Below are 17,232 nucleotides of genomic sequence, written 5' to 3'. Positions count from 1 at the left end.
GCTGACTAATTAGGCAGCTGCCATCTTGGGCCCAGCACACTTCCAACCCTAGATATGTCCTAACCGGGCCTAAGTCTTTCACTTTGAACTTACTGGACAATTGTTTGGCAAACCTCTTAGTTTGTTTATCTGTTTTGCAGGCATACAATACATCATCTACATAGATCAGACAAAACTCTTGATCACTGCCTGTACCACGTACATAAACACAATTGTCAGCTGTACTCTGCTTGAAACCAAATGACACTAAGGCCTCATGGAAACATTTGTTCCAAGATCTTGCAGCCTGTTTGAGACCATATAGAGCTTTGTTTAATTTTAACACTCTATTGGAACCTGTCTCATAACCAGGCGGTTCGGCTAGATACAGGTCTTCTGATATTGATGCATGTAAATATGCAGTCTGGATATCAAAATGGTTTAACAGGAGTTTTCTCTTTGCTCCAAGCGTTAGAATCAGCCTTACACTGTCCCCCTTAGCAGTAGGGGAAAAAGTCTCGTCATAATCTTTTCCAGGCCTCTGAGAGTATCCTTGAGCCACTAAACGAGCTTTGTATTTGTACTTTCCTGTCACCAGAGGTTTAAGTTTGTACACCCACCTGCAGCCTACAATCTTTGCCCCCTCAGGCGCTGCTACTGGTGTAAAAACCTTGTGCTCATTCAGAGAGGACATCTCTTCCTCCATTGCCTGTTTCCAGCGCTCTGCCTCCTCTTTTGGTAACTTTAACACCTCCTGAAAACTCTTGGGTTCTGCAATCACACTAAAAACATTTGCAGTATCAGGAGAAAAACGCACTGGAGGCACTCCTTTGTTTTGTCTTTTAGATCTTCTGGGAGAAAATTTTTCTTCTGACCCACTTTCCTCTTCAGAACTACGACCTCTCTTTTGTTGCTTAGCAATTGGTCTCTGGCTAACTCCACTTTCTTGAGAGCTCTTATCTGAACTTTCCTCCCCCTCAGACTCTGACTCCCTGTGTCTACCTTCAGAGTCATGAAGCTCCTGGGAAGGTTCAAACCAAACCTCAGTATTGGCATGTAGTCTCTCCCAGCCACTATGTTCACAAAAACTGGCATTCCTGGAGATCACAATGCCATTTGTCCCTTCAGCAAAGCGGAAACCTTTTCCCAGCTCCTGGTAACCCACAAACACTAACTGTTTGGTCTTAGGATCTCCCTTCTTTCTCATTTGTTTTGGAATTAATACCCAGGCTTTTGATCCAAACACATGCAAATGGTCAATTTTGGGTTTTTTCTGAAACAATTTAAAGTATGGGGTTGTACCTATTGTTTGATGAAAGAGCCTATTTTGGAGATAACACGCGGTGAGCATGCTCTCCCCCCAATAAGACATGGGCAAATCAGCATCATCAAGCATGGCATACATCATATCTTGCAAAGATCTGTTTTTTCGCTCTGCAACGCCATTCTCCTCTGGGGAAAAAGCGTTTGTTTTTCTATGCCCAATGCCACGCTTTTGTAACCAATCTCTAAAAGCATTTGACATAAATTCGCCACCTCTGTCCGTCTGAATCCTTCTGAGTTTAGTGGACAGAAATCTTTCCACAGATGCCACCCAACCTTTAAACTTAGTGAACACGTCACCCTTATTCTTCATGGGAAAAACCCAAGAATAACGTGTGGCGTCATCCACAATTGTTAGTGAAAAACGCGATCCACCCCTGCTTACAGCAAATGGACCAATTACGTCCATGTGAACCAGCTGTAGCGGTGACTCACTAACTCTGTCACTTCTGGGGTAAGAGACTCTGTGGGTTTTAACCTTTTTACAAACATTACAATCAAGGTACTTGTTACAACTCTTTAAATCACCCCCATCAGCCAATTCAGACATTTTTAGTACACTTTTCCAGCAAGCATGCCCCAATTTCCTATGCAATAAGTGCACACAGTTGTCATGTATAGCTTTGTTGTTCACTGCAGGCTGAGATTTACTGACTACTGCTGCAACTTGAGATCCTGCTTTAAGCCAAAACAAGCCTCCCTCTGACTTAGCAGTGCCTAAAATCTCACCAGCCTTCTTAATAATGCAACTGTCTCCTTCAAAATACACTTTAAACCCAGCTTTTAGCAAACAATCTACAGACATCAGATTGCTCCTTAATGAAGGCACACACAGTACATTTTGCAGACATTCACGAAGACAAGGAACAAAAACTGCACCCCCTGAAATCACTTTGGAAGTACTTCCGTCTGCTAGAGCCACCTGGCTGCGCTGTGCTGAGTTCTTGGAAACAAACAATTCATCTGAGTTTACGATGTGGCGAGATGCTCCCGAATCGACCACCCAGACCGCTTGTTTCTCATCAGCAATCTTGACCTCGCCGGTCACCAGCTGAGCCGACTGTTTTCGTTTGAAGAATTTCTTTTTCCACTGCTGCTGCTGATCTCGTCTCTGCTCCTGCACCGGCAACTGAGACTTGACCAACTCCGGACATTGTCGTTTTAGATGCGCTGAGGACCCACATCGGAAACAACGCCTAACAGCAAACGCTGACTCCTCACCGGTACGCTGCTTTTGCTTCACCTCTGGCACGGCATGAGAACTCCCTCCAAACCGCCCGCCTGTAGAAGCCTCTGCAGCCAACGACCTTTCTTGCCTCTTCTGCCATTCTTCAAACAAACGCCCAGTAACATAACTGACTGATAAATCACGCTCCTGTATGCCTTCTAGAGACAAAACTAAATTATCCCAGCTTTCCGGGAGAGAACTCAAAATAATAGCCACCTTCTCCTGCTGGTCTAACGCACAGTCTCTTTCCTGTAGCGCAGTAAACTTTAACTGTAAACTGTGTAGGTGTTCCTGCATTGTAACCCCAGGCTGTAACATTGCCTTGTACAATGCCTTGCGAATGAACAGCTTAGAAACCGCTGTCTCACGCACATGGAGTTCTTTAAGTGCTTGCCACACACCTCTAGCTGTCTTGATTCCCCTCACATACGGCAACTGGGAATCTTCCAGCCCCAAGACAATTGTGGCCCTTGCTCTTTGGTCTTTATCGAGGTCTTCATCATCAGGCTTCGCAGGAAACTTACTCACCACTTCCCAGAGACGATCCCTCTGCAGCACTGCCTGCATGCGTTCCGACCACAGCAAGTAATTGGAGTCATTCAGACGCTCAAAAGCTATCTGAACTGGTTGTGAGGCCATCTTGAGAGCGATGTCCCTGGAACCCGGAACCAGCTACTCACGACCACCGAGAGAGAAAACAGGAACCACAGCACCCAGCACTCACACGCTGCAACTGTTGTCCTTGTGTCCACTGCGTCACCAGCTCACAGCAGTCAGGAACCAGCCAGTGTCCATCTGCTGCACCAACAGGAACAACGACTTCTGGAACTACTGGAACCAACACCGTTGATGCTGACACCACCACAACTCAGGCTGGCAGCACAATACCCATAACCTCTTGGAACTTTGAAGTGTCAGGCATAGCCCTATTGGCTTTAGCCCAAACGTAGCAGAGTTTTCCTGCACAGCGAAGAAGCTAGTTGCGGCAGTAATGACTAGTCAGCTAGACTCAGAATAACTATTTACAGGATTTATTAAAAAGGAGAAAATAAAACCAGCAGAGTTTCTGCATACAAATAAAAGCAAAATAAATCCTCTCTTTCTCTCTCTCTACACACCATACACAGCACTTCTACTCCTAACACACCTCACATCAAACTGAGCTAGCAATCCCTAGTTAAGAGTTGAATGCTGGTCGTTAACCAATCAGAGTAAGCAGTTTCTAGGTCACGCTGACCTGGGCTTTCTGCCAAGAGTAAATTGACACTGCCTTGAGTTAATTGTTTGAAGCCAGAATCTGCAAGTTTCCCATGAGAATCAATTAACAGAAACTGAACAATATCACCTAAAAACAACACAAAGGAAAAAGGGGGAAAGCGTTAAAAAGCAAAATTAAGTACCAGTTCTTAAAGTTGCAAAGTTCTTACAACAACTTAACTCAGTCTGAAATGGTTTAGGGAGACGAGGAGCTAAAAGGATCAGGTCTCTTGGTTTACTTAGTAGTTTTCCTGCTTCCCATCTCCCTCGGTAATGGAATGGCTGCTACTAGTTTTAGCCCAAAGGCTAAACGAAAGTTCCCTCTGGTTGGTCAAGGAAGGTCTCTAAAAAACAGCCGGCGTTTTCTCTCTTTCCTGATCTCAGTGCAGAGATAGAAACTCTACCTGCTCCTTAGATTTCTTTCTGAAGATCGGGCAGAGCACTTTCATCTCCTTCCTGTGAGCTGGGGGGCCAGGTGTGGCCTGCAGGCTAGTCATCAATGGCACAGAGAGCCTGTTGGATCTTGTATGGTGATAGAGAACACATGTGGCCAAGTTAGTGCACCACACTGAGAAGATGACATAACTTGTTTCCCACAAGCTGTTCACACACAGATTATCCTGAACCTTGCATGTGGGTGTTGCAGAGATTTCCTGTCCTCATACCACTTCTCTTTGAGTCCCGCCATAAGTGCTTCTGTGTTGATGTTCTGCACAGCTTGTTCCAAGCTGTGGACAGGGAGGAAGGAAGGCACATAGTGGGCACGCAGGCAGGAGGAAGGATAGCAAGATGAGGGGGATACCACTTTGTTGCAGCTTAAAATTTATTTTTCAGCAAGTGGGGTGAAGGAGGAAAAACGTGGACTGGCAAGATATATATTAATCTGTTAATGCACAGTATGTTTTTAATGACTTTTGCTATGAGAACTATTAGTTTTAATTATAACTAATTTGGGGCCAGTGGGAAAAAATATTTCGTCTTTGAATTCCTAGTAGTTACTTTTGTAACTACTGTTGTTACTAGCAGAGCAGAACCCTGTTAAGCCTTTGGATCAAAAGCATAAGAATTTTTAATAATAAGCAACCTTGGTTTTCAACATTATTTACAGGTAATGCAGACACGCTGAAACATGAGCCGAAGCAAAATGACATTGATACTTATACCAGGCTGAGGGAATTCTGGCAGCGCTATTACTCAGCTCACTATATGACTTTAGTTGTGCAATCTAAAGGTAATGTCTGTTAATTTGAAGCTACAGGTGCAAACTGTGATACACAGTTGATTATTGTCTTTCAAGAGCTACAAGAACTCTTCTGCATCTGCTTGTAATGTAAAGAATGCCACAATAGTTTACATTTCTAGTCAGAAGTAAGTCCTGTTGAATACAGTGGGGCTTGTGCTCAGGAAAATGAGTAGGATTGCCATTGTGTACAATGAAAGTAAGCCCCATTGAATCAGGACATATTTCTGATCAGCTATACATATGACTGCACTGAAATTAAAACAAAACTAGATGTATCTAGCTAAATATTTTCAACCTTCTACTTCTGAATTTAAATATTGAGTTCATTTTTATGAAATAGGTGTTCTTTTTCAGTGTCTGGTCACCTTTTAAAATAGAGGCTTGTATTTTGGACCTAGCAATTCATATAAGTTTCATTAGTTGCGTTACCTAACCCTCTTTTTGGTCCTTATTAGTTTAAATGAAGTTCACAATCTTAGATAATTTATTTCTCTTTGTAAACAAGGAAAGGATTTATTTTGAGCCAAATATAGTGTTTTCTGAGTTTCCAGTAACACAGACTTGGTATGTGAATTTTCTCTGTTTGCCATTACTGACATTTTAATGATGTCTTTTTCTCAGTAAGGATAAAAATCTGCTCCTCCCTTCCCAACCCTGCCCTAAGGGGCCAATCTGTACACGCACGACTCCTACATGGATGCTTCTTTAAGTGTGGCTGCCATCACAAGCAATATTTCTATGCTGCCAGAAGCATCTAACATGGAGGCTGTTTCAGATAGCTTTTGGGCGCGGCCCATATCATGTAGACCAGCCGTAATTTTGTTGTGTGTAAGTTTTAACTGATACAACCAGCTTGGGAGGTTGTAAGAATGCAAGCTCAGCTGCCACATATGCCTGATATAGGAAGCAGAAATTGTACTGGTGCAGCCACACCCCAAAGTAATCCAAGTGCCAAATGCATGTGCAGTTTAGGTATACTGAGAGAATTGAGCCTTTGGGCCTACAGACTTTATAATGTTTGCACCTCTTCTTTAATTAGCTGATTGGGTTCTTGAGAATGAACAGGTTCTCCAGCTTACCTTTGTTTTACTGAGAACAAGCCTTTCTTCTTCAGTGAATTGGCTGTTGAGCTTTCTCTCTCTCTCCCTTCCTCCCTAGAAACCTTGGATACTCTGGAAAAATGGGTGATTGAAATCTTCTCAGAGATTCCAAATAAGTAAGATTTTTCCCCCCTCTACCATTTTTGTCATAAGTAAGATGTAAAATTATATGCACAGTTCTGCATTCAAGTCATATGAGAAGACCACAAATATGATTTCACCTGTTTATCCCTAAACTTTCCCTGCTTCTTACCCTTTCCCCTTCTTTCCAGCCCTGCGTCTTCTTCCTTCTCTTTCCATGTCATTGCCTGTTACTGCTTTTTAATTATAAAAACTAATTTGTGGCATAATTTATATAGAATATGTTGCTGTGTGGTGTTGGCTTAAAGGAATAGCATGCCTGACTGGGGGTTGGGGGGAGTTGAACAAGCATGCTAAGGTGATAGTTTGACTGGCCAGATGGAATGATTCACCCCCTCATCCTCCCATGCACTGATGTGGGTGCTCTCCTGACCCTCAGAACCAATTTTGAGGGGTGTTTGTAGGGAGCGGGTAGGGAAGCCCCATTGCACAAGCGTAAGCCCTTGTGCATGGCTTCCACTATCAGAAGTCATTAGTTGAAACCTACTTTAGGACTTGGGTCTCCTCTTCTCATGTACAGAATGAATGCTTAGCACAAATTTGGTGGGGTTGCTATGCCAGTGCCAGTGCTTTGAATATTTAATAAAATAACAAAGTTCTGTTTGATGTTTAAAATACAGTGGTGCCTCGCAAGACGAAAATAATCCGTTCCGCAATTCTCTTCGTCTAGCGGTTTTTTTGTCTTGCGAAACAAGCCCATTGACAGCTTAGCGGATTAGCGCTACAGCTGTCAAGCGGCTTCCAGCGATCAGCTGTTAAGCGGCTTATCAGTGGAACAGCTGATAAGCGGCTTAGCGGCTTAAGAAAAGGGCGAAAAAAGCGAAAAAAACCCGCGGGGGGATGCAATATTTTTTTCGTCTTGCGAAGCAACCCCATAGGGAAATTCGTTTTGCGAAGCGCCTCCAAAACGGAAAACCCTTTCATCTAGTGGGTTTTTCGTCTTGCGAGGCGTTCGTCTTGCGGGGCACCACTGTATTGATTTCTCAATTTTGGGTTCAAAAAAATAGGGGTCGTCTTATACATGGAAAAATATGGTAATATTTTTAATGGACATGTTAATCCCAATCTGTAGATACTGGTTCATAGTTTTCTACCAGACATAAAACACAATAATACCTGTTGCAACACGTGAGGTGCCAGTCCCTGGAATTGGTACTGTTCCCGCAATGAGTGCTGGGTACAGAAGGATATATCCAGATTAGTCATTGATACACAGGATTGTGATGTCATATGGGGAGCATCCTAACAGAATTAGAACAATGATACATAACTTATTTTCTTTTGTTTTTAAAGTGATTTACCAAGACCAACTTTTAGCCACCTGACAGAACCTTTTGACACACCTGATTTCCAGAAACTTTACAGAGGTGAGTAATGAGTAATTCTTATAGTGCTAATGGTTAAGAATACATATTGCATTCTAAACTTTGTAACTTTCAAAGTTTAAAATACTGCTCTTTGCACTTTTCTTTTTGAGAGAAATTATTATGAGAAAGTTGATGAAGGCAGATAACCATGTTTTTACATTTTACAGTAAACATTTCTTTATTTTTAGTTGTTCCAATCAGAAAAACACACTCTTTAAATATCACTTGGGCTCTTCCTCCACAAGAACAACATTACAGGTAAATTTTAAACTCTTGTTATGGTGGAACCCTTTCATGTGGATACCAAGAAACTGAGTTAGTTGAACAAATTAAATTGTTGATAAAAGAAAAAGCAGGCACTAGTGGCTTTCAGCTGATAGAAGGGGCTCCATCAGCAAAATGTGGAGGGAGACAATTTTGTAGTGGTCTGTGCTCTCTAAATCTGCTCTAGAAGGTTGGGGGAATCTTGAGCAAATTTGGGTGGGTACAGCAGACAATTGTCAAAAGTTGGGCCCTTCCTTGTTCTGTTGATGGATTCCTTTCTGTCAGCAGACAGGCACCACTGAATACCACACATACTTTATGGTAGCTGTAGTAGTTTGTAATGTGATCATCACTAAATCCCAGCATTTTGGATATGCTTATTTTACTTGCTAATTTGTATAATGGCTGGAAACCAATATTTTCAAGGCATGTTTTATGACCTCCATTTTTAAACTTTCCCCTCTTTTTTTCAGGGTCAAACCTCTTCACTATATTTCATGGCTGGTTGGACATGAAGGCAAAGGCAGTGTTCTTTCATTCCTTAGAAAAAAGTATGTATGAAAAAATAAATTATAATAGTTTGAATAGTTAATTGACCCATTTAAAAGATATATATGCCACGTGCCTTTGTATTACTTCTGTAATGCAGACAGTTGAGAAACATGGCAGCTTAGTTAGTGACCAAGTTCAACATATATTTGTTATAACCAAATATTGTGCAACATAAACATTGGATAGACTTGACATGAGCATTTTGAAAAGTTTCTCCAGAGTGCCTACCCTTTGCTTATACTGTATTGTGATTCCATCATGTGAGGAGATGGAAAAATCAGAAGTTGGTAACTCCCTATTCCATTGGGGCAGGGGGAGTGATACAAGCAACACTTTACTCGCATAGATAGGACTATGTTGCTGCTTAGCCCTGTCTAGGTTATTACTTGAAGTATGTCATCTGTTCTGCATGCTAAAGCAGGGGTGTCAAAACTTCCTCTTGCTAAAAGCCAGAAATATATTGGAAATCTGTATCAATAGCTCTATCTTTGATGTGTTAATATTTTCTGATAGATTCTGGGCTCTTGCATTATATGGAGGAAACGGTGAGACAGGATTTGAGCAGAACTCTACATACTCTGTCTTCAGTATTTGTGTGACTCTGACAGATGAAGGTTATAATCATTTCTATGAGGTAAATTTGAGCTCAGCTTGAAGTGTTTGTTGTTCTTGCTTATTGCAGACGACAGATACCTGAATGTGCTTTGTTTCCATTTTCAGGTTGTTCACGTCGTATTCCAGTATTTGAAAATGTTGCAGCAGACAGGACCAGAGCAAAGGTAACTAAGGCCTGATTCTAGTGAGCAGTTGGTGCTACTGAACTTTTTTTATTCCTAAATGTGAGCAAAAGTAGCAGGTGGGAGGAAATGGCTGTTAAAAAGAACTGGAGGAATTGGTAAAGGTAAAGGTAAAGGTACCCCTGCCCGTACGGGCCAGTCTTGACAGACTCTGGGGTTGTGCGCCCATCTCACTTAAGAGGCCGGGGGCCAGCGCTGTCCGAAGACACTTCCGGGTCACATGGCCAGCGTGACATCGCTGCTCTGGCGAGCCAGAGCTGCACACGGAAACGCCTTTACCTTCCCGCTGGTAAGCGGTCCCTATTTATCTACTTGCACCCGGAGGTGCTTTCGAACTGCTAGGTTGGCAGGCGCTGGGACCGAGCAGCGGGAGCGCACCCCGCCGCAGGGATTCGAACTGCCGACCTTTCGATCAGCAAGTCCTAGGCGCTGAGGCTTTAACCCACAGCGCCACCTGTGTCCCAGGAGGAATTGGAAGTCACCCTAAAATGTCAACCCCGTGAAAAAGGAAAATTAGCTATTAAGGTGGTTGACGATTTAAGAATTGGTTTAGGGCAGAGCTTTCCAAACTTTTCATGTTGGTGACACACTTTTTAGACATGCATCATTTCACAACACAGTAATTCAGTTTTACTAGCAAACCAGAAGTTAAACAAACCCATTTTAGACATGCATCATTTCACAACACAAAACTCTGGTTTAAGGGAATATTCACTATCCTGAAACGTTCTCTCTATGTGAAGTATTATTAGTTACTATATATACTGCTTTTCTATATAAATTTATTTCAAAGTGGTTCTCAAAAACTTACAAATACATAAAGAGTACATTGTTATCCGTGTCATCTTCCTAATAAAAACAATACGGAACAGTTTCCTAAGAGATACATAATAAAACCTCAGTATTGATACATCAAAACAATTCATTCATAATTCTTTACTAGTAGGAAGTCAGTAAGACAGCCTCTGACCTAGGAGGTGGTAGCAGCAGAATGAATCTTTCTAAAGAGCTGCAAAAGGAAATGGGGTCAGCCCTCAGTCCCATGTTAAGATGGGAAATGACAAAATGTTTCCTCTGGCCTGTTGGTCAGGCTGCTGAGAAATAGCCTTAGAGTCATAGAATTGTAAAGTTGGAGGGTCATCTAGTCCAACCCCATGTGGTGAAGGAATCCTTTGGAATGTTTGTTCTGAAACCTTGTTTCTGGAAATGGTCCCTTTCTTGACAAATGTGACTGATTTATTGAGAAACATATGTTATCCTCCACAGAATTTGGGAAGAAATCCAGAAGATTGAAGCTAATGAATTTCATTATCAAGAACAGGTATTTCCTCAACCTTGAATATTTTCAAACACCATTTTATAGATCATCATTTTATCTTGGCTTACGGAAACTAATAATTGCTAGGAATCTAATTGTGGTGACTATAGTAGGCTCATTGCGAATTTTAATAATATGGGATTATTTTACTGAGATGCTTTTGAAACAATCATGATTTGTGATGACTTTCTGCTTTGGAAGATGTGCATCTTCAATCTTCAGAGCTAAGAACTTGAGTTTGGAGCCCTATTTAGGAGCCGTTCAAATGAATAGCTTTTTCCAACATGAATGAAATTCTTATCTTCTTTTTCTTAACTTTGATTCGTAGTGAGCCCAATGGGGATTTCAAGGAACAAGTTTTCTTGTCCAAAATCTACATTGATTTTTGCTGTTGTCGTGCATCTGGGAATCAAATGAATTGACTACTGCAGATGATTGGCGCAACTGCCAATGCACATTTGGAAAGCAGCCAAAATCTAGGATTTTTCACTAGTTCCACTTGATTCTTGGCACAAAACAACTGCAAAAGTCAGTGCACAATTATGTGGGGAAACTGACGACCTGGATTCACCCTTAAGCTTAAGCAGAAGTAAGGGTAAGGGGGGAAATGTTCAAATGATCGATAGTGAACTAGAACTGTTTGTTTTACAGACTGACCCAGTTGAATATGTTGAAAGTATTTGTGAGAATATGCAGCTGTTTCCAAAGGAGGACGTTCTGACAGGAGACCAACTTCTTTTTGAATACAAACCAGAAGTAAGTGCACTCTTTAGGTCTTTCTTCTTACTAGATGAGATGATTACGAAACCAATTCTACCAATTAGGGAATCTTATTTTCAGTCCTTCATGCTCTGCTTACAAAGTAGTAGTAGAATAAAGCGCCTTAATTTTGCACAAATAGGGACACATAAGAATGTATTTGAATCCTTCATCTTTGCAGATCATTGCTGAAGCTCTTAACCAGCTGACACCTCAGCGAGCCAACCTGATTCTGCTTTCTGCTGCCCATGAAGCTCAGTGTCAGCTGAAGGAGAAGTGGTTTGGTACACACTACGGTGTTGAAGGTACAACAACTTTGAGTCTTCGTCAAAGGAATTTCAGAGGTGGAGGGAGGCTATGGAAGGAACTGCATTGTGTTATGTTGGAGTGAGGTTGGCCTATAAGTCACTAAGTCTCCTAATAATTAAGGAACCTCAGTGCCAGGAGTGGTGAACTTGTAGCCCTCCAGATGTTTGTGAATTCTGGCTCCCACCAGCCCCAGCCAGCCTGACCAATGGTTAGGTATGATGTGAGTTGGAGGGCAGTGAGAAGATATTTCTGTCATGGTTAGCAAAGTATGTCATGTTGGATCTATGAATGGTGAAGGATTATGTCTAGATCAGGTGTATGAGTTCCTTGCTGCTGCTACAGTGTGGAAATCTGGTGTGTGCATTAGAGAAGAAGAGGATAGGAGCTGTGTGCCCTGTCAATACAGCTTTCTGCAGCTAAGTAGAACATCTTCATTGGCTTCAGTTGTACTAAGTTTGTCTGCTTTTATCATTAATTTTCAGATATTGATCAATACTGGAATGATATGTGGGCCAGTGACTTTGCATTAAATCCCGACTTGCACCCACCAGAAGAAAACAGATACATTGGTGAGTGAATTATGACTTCATACATGCCTAAAATAGGGTTAAATGTGACTAGATTATTTTGCTTACATGTTGTTAAATAAGCTGTCCTAGGTTTTCTAAATGAAGGCTACCTCTTCAGTTACAAGTGAATTCAACAGATTTATGTAGTTGGGTTTCTATCATGTTGTATCTCAAAAAAGTAAGGAGCAGTACTTTTTTCAGGGATACTCAAGGGTATGCAGTACCAGCACCTCTTTTTTGTTGTTAAAAAGTGTAACACTTACTGTAACAACTTCATGGTGAGTACTGGCACCCATTTTTCTAGAAAAAAAGCACTGGTACGGAGTGTTATCCAGCCGAATCAGAAATTTATGTTGCTGCATCAGATCAGCGATCCATTTGTGCAGCAGACCATAAATAACTGTTAAGCTAGTAACACTTCAATCCTTACAGTGTTGCTTTGGCACTTAAGCATACAGTTTGCATAATTTATTTGAGATTGCTGTGTACTTGTTCCATTGACATGTGGGTGTGCAACAGTAACTCCTCCTCCTTAATTTTAGCAACTGATTTTGCTCTGAAGGCTCCTGACTGCCCACAGACAGAGTATCCAGTCAGTATACTGAGCACCCAACAAGGCTGCTTGTGGTACAAGAAGGATGATAAATTCAAAATCCCTAAAGGTAACCCCTTTATAGGTCTCTTAATGAAACTTGTTAATACACTTCTAGGTTACAAAACACAGGACATTCGAGATTGCATTTATCTCCTTGGGGCTTTTCATATGGCTTATTTTGAATTTTGTTTTTGTTTTAGGGCAGACACACATCCTTACACTGAATCCAGATGCAACTTTAGAACATCTGTTTCAGTAGTGACATAGATAAAAAAAAAATGACATGTCTATGCATCCATGTGCTGAGATTCTTCTCCTGAAATGAATGTCTGTGTTTGTATATACATTTTTAATCAAACAGTAGCAGCCTTTACACCAGTAGTAGTGAACCTGTCGCTATCAAGATGTTGTTAGATTCTAAACCCTATCAGCCCAGCCAATACGGCCAGTGGTCAGCAGTGATGGGAATTGTAGTCCACCAGTATCTGGAGGACCACAGGCACTCCATCCCTTCTTTCGACTAGGCAAGGCAGTATATTGGCATCATAAAGCACCAAGTTATTTTCATTTTGCTGGCTTAGCTTGCTGGTGTCTGGAGTTTTAGAAAATGAAGATGTGAAACATTTCAGTTGTTAATCTAAGCATTGTGTTTGGACTTGGGATGTTTAACTCTGGCTACCATGGTTGGGAATTTTTGGGCAGTGTTTGGGCAGTGTTTCACTGATCTGTGGAATGGCACTGCTCTACAGCTGCCTTCTGCTAGCCAGTGGTGGAGGTGCTGACTCACTCTTCCTGTACGGGGTCGGAAGCTGTGTTTCTTTTATCCAGCAACATACAGACACCATTCCTTTTCACTGTTCCGAGAGACTACTTGCCAATCAAAAGCCTCCTGGCTGTATATTAGCATGCCCTTTAGATTTCTTTGTATTTAATCAGCAGTGAGTAGGTCTAATAATCTGTTTAAAAGAGATTGGGAACCATAGGTCAGGAGGTCCCAAAGAGAAATAATGGCTTGACGAAAGCTCCCCATTGTTTGCTATAGCTCATTATAACCATTTCTTTCAGCTTATATCCGTTTCCATCTAATCTCACCGGTGATCCAGCAGTCTGCCGAGAAGTAAGGGTTGCAGTCTTTTTGTCTGTCCTTTCGGTTAGCTTATTTTTCTGCTGTAACAAGCATCTGTGGTGCTTCAGAGCATCCCTGTTACTAATAAACATGAAATACTAGGTGGTGGGTGATGGTAAAATATCAAATGCTGTGTTTGATTGCAGAAACCATAATGTCAAGTGTGCAGGTAATTGTCTAAAAGGGTCTGGGATTGTATACTCCTATATAAGTTAATTTAATGAGTGACATTTGTCTTTTGAATGCGTGGTGTAATTCCACAGAGCCTTTCCATGAAGGGCTCTCATTCACATTCTTACTTTTGTTTCCCATCAAAAAAATTGCTGTGTGCAGCATTGTGCTCTTTGATACATTTGTAAACATCCTCGCACACAACCTCGCTGAGCCTGCTTATGAGGCGGATGTTGCTCAGTTGGAATACAAGCTGGTAGCTGGAGAGCATGGACTGATCATTCGCGTAAAAGGATTCAATCACAAGCTTCCCGTAAGTGTTGGCGGGATTTTTTCCTTTGGGTTCCTTTTGGGAAAATGATCCTATTTAGTCTCCTGCTCTAGGGAATCAGCATTTTACTTTGTTCTCCCAGCTGCTGTTTCAACTCATCATTGACCACCTAGCAGACTTCAGTTTTACTCCAGAAGTTTTTGAAATGATAACTGAGCAGTTGAAGAAGACTTACTTCAACATCCTCATCAAACCAGAGACTCTGGCCAAGTAAGTGTTTGAAACGGTACAGACAGGCTTGGGTTTACTTTCTGGGAGAAGTCCCAGTTCTGATTTTATTATTTATTTGTGTTTTAAATAAGAATATTTTCAGTCCACTGTATCACAGCAGTTTACAACAATATAAAAACATATACAGTATTGTTGATTTGGGGAGAGAGCATGTCATTGTGGAAATGTGAATGAACTTTGCTTTTTGTCCATTTTCATTGTCCTTTGTAGGGCATTCTTGGCAAGGAATTGGGTTATAGGAACAAGAAAGGAGCAGGAACAAGAAAGGAGCAGGAAGTTTTGAGGGTGTTCAGTGTGACCATGTGTTGACTCTTGTGAACACCTGGAGGCTGTGCTTCCCCTTCCATGCTTTCTGTGAAAATGGTGTGCCTTTCTAGTCCTTAGGTGTTCTGAAGGTAGTTCGAAACACAGATGCAGCATGAACGTCTGATTTTGGGGGTCAACCTCCGATAACCATGGTATTGTGCGCATTGTACGGGTAACCTGTACTGATGCTTTTCTCAGCAACATATCATTGTGATTTGTTTACAAGCTGCATTTGCAGCATAATGGCTGTGATCCAGAAAGCAGTGTGACCTGCTCCACGCACACAATGGAGCATTTGTATTCCCATCTCTTCTGCTGCCCAAATTGAAATCCTCCTGGGCTGTCTGATAAGCTGCCTTTGGGAAGGGCTGGGGTTTGCAGTGTAGTGGACCTGAAAGCAAACATCTGTCACCCTTAAAGGAGCTGTCTGAATCAGAGTCCATGATAAGGAGAATCTGTAGTAGAATTAGCTTTGCAATTGCCTGTCTTTCTGTCTATTAGGGAAGTGGCTCATCTGCTGGGAGTCCACAGGGGGAGGGGAAATCGCTACTGATCATAAAGATTCCTTAGCTTTGCAGGAATATATTTGGAAGTGGGTGGGGGTGGGTATGCAGATGGGGAACCCTGAGAAGGGAATGGAAATAATTTGTCCCAACCACAAGGAGCTTCAAGACCCACCTCCTCACCAGTTGCTTTAGGGGTGGTATGGGTCTGAGCGCTCCCTTTTCTTGAAATAATAATAATAATTATTATTATTATTATTATTTATTATTTATACTGCACCCATCTGGCTGGGTTTCTCCAACCACTCTGGGCGGCTCCCAACAGAATTAAAAGCACACAAAACATATGGCAACTGTAAAAATTGTACCTAACACCATCAGAACCACAATTGGCATGGAAGGGGTATTAAACCGGGGGGGGGACGGACTCTCATACCCTAACTGTTGCCCTCAGGCAAAGAGAGACTGAGATGGCATTCAGGGCCTAAGTTTCCTGCCCCGTGGGTTTAGTCTCTCTTCACCTGTTACAGTTATTATTGAGGAAATGGTTCTTCCCACCCACAAATAGTTCAGTTCTCCATGTGCATTTGGACTCTTAGCATTGTTATTTATGTACAATAGGTCATGCATGCTGCAGGGTTCATTGAGTAAAAGGAATGGCAGGTTTCTGTTGTAAGGGAGATTTTGGTCTTATAATGAAAAAGAGGAAAGGAGAAAGATTTGAGCATCCGCGTTTCAAATGAGTGCAGTTGCACATTCTTTGCTTCCTTTCGGATTGGCTTATGGGGGGGACTTGAGAGGCCATCTGTTTTCAATTATGCATTTGGCTGTATTTCTTATTGATCACAGAGATATACGCCTCTTAATACTGGAGCACGGCAGGTGGTCTATGACGGACAAATATGAGACACTTATGAAGGGCCTTTCAATAGATTCTCTACTATTGTTTGTGAAGGCTTTCAAATCCCACCTCTTTGCAGAAGGCCTTGTCCAAGGAAACTTCACAAGCACTGTGAGTATAGATCTATCAGCTTCATCTGCCTCTCTGATTGATCCTTTATTTTGATGATTAACAGCTAGTAGTAGCATAGGCTTATTCATCTATGACTTGCCACGCTAGTACCACAGCACAGCAGCTAGTGGTGTTTGCAACCTCCATGTTGATGGTATCTGTTTGTTGTTGCTTTAGGACCAAACCTTGCAGAATAGAGTCCATCAAAAGGCCATGGCTAGAAAATCCACTCAACGTGAGAGAGCAGTTGTGCAGCTTCAAAGGAAGGCTACTTTTCTGTGCAAGCAGTCAATGTGAAGGGAATTCATATTACTATCTGTTCTCTGCTTGTGCTGGTCTAAGTGCCTGGAAGAGTCTCATGCCACTCTGCTTATATTGCATGTGTTTAGACTGATACCTGGGAAAGTGTTTCCACATGAGACATCAGTCAGATTTCTTTGAAGTTCAGAGAAGGACTTGCAGGATGTTTTGGAATCCACGAAGCTTTGCTGCTGTAGTGTGCTCTCTCACAAAGTATTTGTTGTGTGGTCTGGAACAAAACGATTGGTGTTTACACAGAGTGGCCATTGGGTTGTCTCTTGGTCTCAAGGTTTTGAGGCAATACTGGAAGGGCTTTTTTTCATGGTAGGAAAGTATCCTTAATAGGCTCATGTAAAGGCCAGTAAAGAATAATTTGGAAAATGACTAAGGATTGTATATTGGTGGTAAGCATGAGTTGTTTCTTAGAGCCAGAAACCACAAATTGTTTCTA

General features: G+C 41.9%; 1 protein-coding gene across 1 annotated transcript in view; it reads left to right on the top strand.

The window, feature by feature from the left end:
* NRDC (nardilysin convertase) overlaps positions 1 to 17,232 on the top strand; it is a 33,830-nt gene that overhangs the window by 8,375 nt on the left and 8,223 nt on the right. Inside the window, exons 7-22 of the mRNA XM_081913923.1 lie at positions 4,896 to 5,018; positions 6,189 to 6,246; positions 7,565 to 7,638; positions 7,827 to 7,896; positions 8,376 to 8,453; positions 8,968 to 9,088; positions 9,175 to 9,233; positions 10,518 to 10,572; positions 11,221 to 11,325; positions 11,510 to 11,633; positions 12,120 to 12,206; positions 12,749 to 12,868; positions 13,867 to 13,918; positions 14,261 to 14,411; positions 14,512 to 14,639; positions 16,319 to 16,481. Of these exons, the coding sequence (XP_081770049.1) occupies positions 4,896 to 5,018; positions 6,189 to 6,246; positions 7,565 to 7,638; positions 7,827 to 7,896; positions 8,376 to 8,453; positions 8,968 to 9,088; positions 9,175 to 9,233; positions 10,518 to 10,572; positions 11,221 to 11,325; positions 11,510 to 11,633; positions 12,120 to 12,206; positions 12,749 to 12,868; positions 13,867 to 13,918; positions 14,261 to 14,411; positions 14,512 to 14,639; positions 16,319 to 16,481 (1,568 nt within the window). The remainder of the gene's footprint in view (positions 1 to 4,895; positions 5,019 to 6,188; positions 6,247 to 7,564; positions 7,639 to 7,826; positions 7,897 to 8,375; positions 8,454 to 8,967; positions 9,089 to 9,174; positions 9,234 to 10,517; positions 10,573 to 11,220; positions 11,326 to 11,509; positions 11,634 to 12,119; positions 12,207 to 12,748; positions 12,869 to 13,866; positions 13,919 to 14,260; positions 14,412 to 14,511; positions 14,640 to 16,318; positions 16,482 to 17,232) is intronic.

Source organism: Podarcis melisellensis (assembly GCF_964234715.1).
Source record: "Podarcis melisellensis genome assembly, chromosome: 6".
Classification (NCBI taxonomy): domain Eukaryota; kingdom Metazoa; phylum Chordata; class Lepidosauria; order Squamata; family Lacertidae; genus Podarcis; species Podarcis melisellensis.
Note: the sequence above shows the minus strand (reverse complement) of the source record. Positions and strands in the feature narration are given on the sequence as shown.